This window comes from Neovison vison, unplaced genomic scaffold, assembly GCF_020171115.1.
Source record: "Neovison vison isolate M4711 unplaced genomic scaffold, ASM_NN_V1 Scaffold_036, whole genome shotgun sequence".
NCBI lineage: Eukaryota > Metazoa > Chordata > Mammalia > Carnivora > Mustelidae > Neogale > Neogale vison.
This window is the reverse complement of record NW_025334840.1, coordinates 12,501-17,579: the sequence shown is the minus strand read 5'-3', so window position 1 is coordinate 17,579 and position 5,079 is coordinate 12,501. Positions and strand designations below refer to the sequence as shown.

At 71.5% G+C, this 5,079-nt stretch overlaps 1 protein-coding gene across 1 annotated transcript in view; it reads right to left on the bottom strand.

Annotated features, from left to right (window-relative positions):
- Nucleotides 1–1,128: 1,128 nt before the first annotated feature.
- Nucleotides 1,129–5,079, bottom strand: part of LOC122897949 (collagen alpha-1(I) chain-like) — a 4,372-nt gene continuing 421 nt past the window's right edge. The window contains exons 1-3 of the mRNA XM_044236123.1: nucleotides 4,581–5,079; nucleotides 4,073–4,215; nucleotides 1,129–1,280 (exon numbers count right to left, since the gene is read on the bottom strand). The exon at nucleotides 4,581–5,079 is cut by the window's right edge and continues 421 nt beyond it. Of these exons, the coding sequence (XP_044092058.1) occupies nucleotides 1,129–1,280; nucleotides 4,073–4,215; nucleotides 4,581–5,079 (794 nt within the window). The remainder of the gene's footprint in view (nucleotides 1,281–4,072; nucleotides 4,216–4,580) is intronic.

The following is a 5,079-nucleotide window of genomic DNA, read 5'->3' as shown; positions in this document are numbered from 1 at the left end:
GCGGTTCAAATGTCTTTGGCCTGTCAGCTCTGTACACCCACCCAGTGTGGCCCTGGAATTCAGGACCCCCACAGATCAAGAGTCGCCTTCCTCGGGGATCCTCTGGACCGAGCCAGCCAGCTAGGTGCCCTGAAAGACGTGTACTTGAATCACAGGTGTGAAGTCTGCGCCCATGAACTTTGCACTGGGAAACCTTATTTGGATCGTCGCACTCTTGGGGGAAATACTGGTGAAAGAACGTTGTGTAGCTAACTACGGAGGAACTGACTTGGAAGGAAAACCTTCTTTTGCAGTTTCTGGTGTTTGGTCAATTCTCTCGACTCAATAGGTGTCCAGCCTTCAGAGTCACATTATTTGCTTGATTTCTCTCTTGTCTGCGTTTCCTCATTTACTTTTATAGTGAGTGCTCAGGGTTGATGCTTGACAGGGAACAGTTTTCATCCTGGGTGTGTGTGTGCGTGTGTGCGTGTGTGCGTGTGTGTGCGTGTGTGTGTGTGTGTGTGTGTGTGTGTGTGTGTGTCGTGGGCAGTCGGGGCCCCCCCTCTTCCAGCGGCAGCGGCCCGGGCGCGTTTCCCAAGTCTCCCCTGGGCTGCTGGAGTCACGCCGTGCCCGCCGGGAGCTCCCGAGGCTGACACCCGCCCTTCCGAAGTGGGCTGGGACACGAGATTGGGCGGTCTGGTGGCCGGCCACGCGACTTCACGGCCCTGCGCTCGGGGGGTCTGCCTCGGTGTCTTTCGCGGCGGTTGCCTGCCGCCACCTGGCGGCCGCTTTTATATAGCGTCTCCCCGCCGGAGCGTGGGCGATATCGGCAAGGGATGGCATTTGGTGGCGGTCCCCGAGCTGCAGTTCCGGGAAGCCGGCGACACTAGAGGGAGCCTCCCGTTTTCTCTGGGGTGTCAGGGCGCGATTGGCTCGTGGAAGATTGAACCCTTAGTTTTTTTGGGAAACCCGTGGCGCTGTCGCTTTGTCCTCTTTCTCCTCCTCGCTCTCCTGTTAGGGGTGTTGGGGGCTGCCTGGAGGGGTGGACCAGCACCCCGCCGGTGCCCCCTCCTCCGCCTCTGGGAGAACGGGAGAGAGTGTGCACGTGCGGCACGAGGAAGCCGTTCGGCCTGTGGCTCTGGCCGGTCGTCAGGCCACGTATTCCGTGTCACACCCGGGCGGCTGGGGACCGGCATGAGCCTCGCGGGGAAGTCCGTGGATGGCGCGAGGGTTCCGTCCGCGGGCTCGCGTGGGGTCCTGGTCGTCGCCCCCGATTTTCTCACCAAGTTTTCCGAGGCCCTCTGCGTAGGTGGGGACCGGATCGGACCGGAACGGACCGGATGGGATCAGACCAGGCGGCGCCGCGAGGGGAGGCACCGGCCGCGACCTCCGTGGAGGTCGGGCCATCTGGGGGTGCGGGGGCGCCTCGCCTCCTCTCCCAGTCCCAGCCGGGAGTCAGTGACAGTCCTGGGGCGGTCCAGGGGCGGTCCTGAGGGCCGGGGCCGGTGGGGAGAGAGAGGAGGAGGCGAGCGCCGCCAGGTCCCCCCCCACCCTCACAACTTGATTTTTCTAAGTCCCGACCTGGGGACAACAGGCGGACCAGGGGAGGAGCCACCCTGGCTGATCCGCGGCGGGCCCTGGCCGGCCCCGGCCGACCCCGGCCGCTCCCGGCCGCTCCAGACGGGCCACGGCCGATCCCTGCCGGGCCCTGGCCGGCCCTGGCCGGCCCCGGCCGGCCCCGGCCGCTCCCGCCAGGCCCCGGCCGCTCCCGGCCGCTCCCGCCCGGCCCCGGCCGATCCCGGTCGGGCCCCGGCCGCTCCCGGCCGCTCCCGCCCGGCCCCGGCCGATCCCGGTCGGGCCCTGGCCGGCCCCGGCCGGCCCCGGCCGATACCGGCCGGCCCTGGCTGCTCCCGGCCGGCCCCGGCCGATGCTGGCTGGCCACGGCCGACCCTGGCCGATCCCGGCCAGCCCCGGCCGCTCCAGACCGGCCCCGGCCGATCCCTGCCGGACCCTGGCCGGCCCTGGCCGCTCCCGCCTGGCCCCGGCCGCTCCCGGCCGGCCCCGGCCGATGCCGGCTGGCCACGGCCGACCCTGGCCGATCCCGGCCGGCCCCGGCCGATCCCTGCCGGGCCCTGGCCGGCCCTGGCCGCTCCCGCCTGGCCCCGGCCGCTCCCGGCCGGGCCCTGGCCGCTCCCGCCTGGCCCCGGCCGCTCCCGGCTGCTCCCGGCCGGCCCCGGCCCATCCGGGCCGCTCCCGGCCGCTCCCGGCCGGCCCCGGCCGACCCTGGCCGATCCCGGCCGGCCCCGGCCGCTCCAGACCGGCCCCGGCCGATCCCTGGCCGGCCCTGGCCGCTCCCGCCTGGCCACGGCCGCTCCCGGCTGGGCCCCGGCCCCTCCGGGCCGCTCCCGGCCGGCCCCGGCCGACCCTGGCCGCTCCCGCCTGGCCCCGGCCGCTCCCGGCCGGGCCCTGGCCGGCCACGGCCGCTCCCGGCCGCTCCCGGCCGGCCCCGGCCGATGCCGGCTGGCCCCGGCCGACCCTGGCCGATCACGGCCGGCCCCGGCCGATCCCTGCCGGGCCCTTGCCGGCCCTGGCCAGCCCCGGCCGCTCCCGCCCGGCCCCGGCCGCTCCCGCCCGGCCCCGGCTGATGCCGGCCGGCCCTGGCCGCAACCGGCCGGGCCCTGGCCGGCCCTGGCCGCTCCCGGCCGGCCCTGGCTGGCCCAGCCCACACCGCTCCACCCCGCCTCGCGTCAGCTATCGGTCCCGGCTACACCCTTCCCCACGCTCCCGGGGGTCGACCAGATGGCCCTAGGGGTTCCGTGGTGCGGCCCCCCCCTTGTGTGTGTGTGTGTGTGTGTGTGTGTGTGTGTGTGTGTGTGTGTGTGTGTAGGGCAATGGAGTGGTGTTTGGGGCCAGTGGCCGGGCCATGGTCCCACGAGGTCCCGGTGACCTGTGGCTAGGCCCCGCCTGATGGCGTGGGTATTTTGTCCCCTGAAAGGAGCACTTTTTTTTGCCAGGTAGGTGCTGACACGCTGTTTGAGTGACTTGCCTTAGAGCTGTGGGCCTCTGGGTGCGTGCGGGGCTCCGGGCTTGGCTGTGGTGCCAAATCCGGTTCGGCCCTCGCTTGTTTGAGCCGTCTGCGTGGGCCTGTGCGCTGCCGGCTCTTGCTTACCCCCAGGTGGCCTGGGCTGTGGTGCCATCTCTGGTCTCCAGCACCCGAGGGCTGCGTGGGCAGGTGGCGTGGGTCCTTTACCCCGTGCACTCTGCGCTGCGGGCACCCGGCTGTGGCTGTGGCAACCCCTGTTCCGTTCCACAAGGCTCTGTGCCGCGTGTCAGGCATTCTCCCTGGGTTGCCCGGCTGTCCTTGCCCTGGGCTCGAGGGGTGCCGGCGAGGCTCAAAAGCAGGTCCTTCTGGTTGATGTCCTCGCCGGGTGTTTCCCCCCTCTGGGGCCTCCTTGGGCACGTTTTTTTGCTGATCGATGTGGTGATGTCGCGTTCTCCCGGGCCGGGCCTAAGCCGCGTCAGACGAGGGACGGACATTCATGGCGAATGGGACCGTGCTTCTCGCTCTGCCCGCGGGTCCCCCGCTCCTCCTCTTCTGCCACCCGCTGTCGTGGGTGGTGTAGGGGGAAAGGGTGCCGGGGGGGTGTGGGCTCCGGCCCGACTCCACTTTCCCACGGTTCCCGCCTCAGGGCGCCTGTGGGTGTGGGGCCTTCTGACGCAGCGGACACTCTCGCATGCCACTCCTGGCTTCCTGTGGGGTGAGCGGCCCTCCCTGTGGTGGGGAGGGCTGTCCCCATGCCGCGCTGCTCACCGCCTGGGCGTGCTGAGTGCGTGGCGCCTGGCCCTCTGTGGTGCCCCTGGAGCGCTCCAGGTTGTCTCAGGTGCCTGAGGCCGAGTGGTGGCGTCGTTTCCCGTTCCCAGCGACCCCCTCGGGTTGCCGCTGTCGGTGGTGTGTCCGAAGAGCAGGTGGTGGAGCCGGTAAGGGAGGCCCAACCCGCCCCCCCTCTGTGTGGGTGCGGGCGCCTCCTCGTCCCCTGGTGCGCGTCGTGCCAGGGGTGTGTGTGGAGAGGACTTGGCGGGGCGTGTGAGTGACCGTGCCGGGCCGAGCCAGCGCTGTGGCGCTTGGCCACCCGAGGGCTGCTGCTATTTTTGCCCAGCATGCTGTGCCCGTCTCCGCTCCTCTCGTGGCCCCGGTGGAGGCACGAGGTTCCTTCTGGGCGGTGATGGGAGCATGGCCTGCGTGGAGAGGCAAAGGCGGTCCCCTTGTCGGGCTCTGGCCGCGAGCGCTCAGGATTGCCCTGTGCCTATCCCTTACCGCAGACCCACCCCTGCCCCCAGGCCCTTGGAGGCCTTTGGGACGCCGTTTCGCGGGGCTCGGTCGGGGGGACGAACGGGTGGGGGCGATGCGCCCTCGGTGAGAAAGCCTTCTCTAGCGATCCGAGAGGGTGCCTTGGGGTACCGGAACCCCCCAGCTGCCGCCCCTCCTCTGCGCGTAGTGGCCACCGATGCGGGGTGACTACCGTTGCGTGTTGGGCAGAGCCCCCTCTCTGCGAGGGGTCTGCCGGCCCCGCGGTGGGGCCGAGCGTCGCTCTCTTGCCTACCGCGGCCTGCGCCTCCCCCCTCCGAGTCGGGGGAGGATCCCGCCGGGCCTGGCTGGCGTCTGGCACGTGGGGCTCCCGTGTGCGTGCGAGTGCGTGCGTGCGTGCGTGGCCACTCCCCCGCGGCCGTGCGTCTCCTGCCCTGTTGCCGTGCGAGCGGCTGCGTCTGCTGCCCGCTCCCGTGCCGAGTGGCCGCCGGCGGTGACGTCTGGGCACGGGTCGGGCCGCTCTCGCCTGGGGGGCGCTTCCCCCCGGGTCGTGGTTCCGGGATGGACTAGGCAGACGGGCGGAGGTTTAAAACGGGCCCCTGCGGCGGGGGTCCCGTGGGGGTGGGCGGGCCCCAGCGGTGTGGGGCCCGGTTCGCGGGGGGGAGGAGGCGCGCCAAGGGTGCTGAGGCTGGCCGGCGTCCCCGGGCGTCGCGGGACCGCTCTCGTGCTGGTGGCGGTGGGATCCCGTGCACGTTTACCTGGCGGCCCGGCTCGTGCCTTCGTTGGTGCGCCCT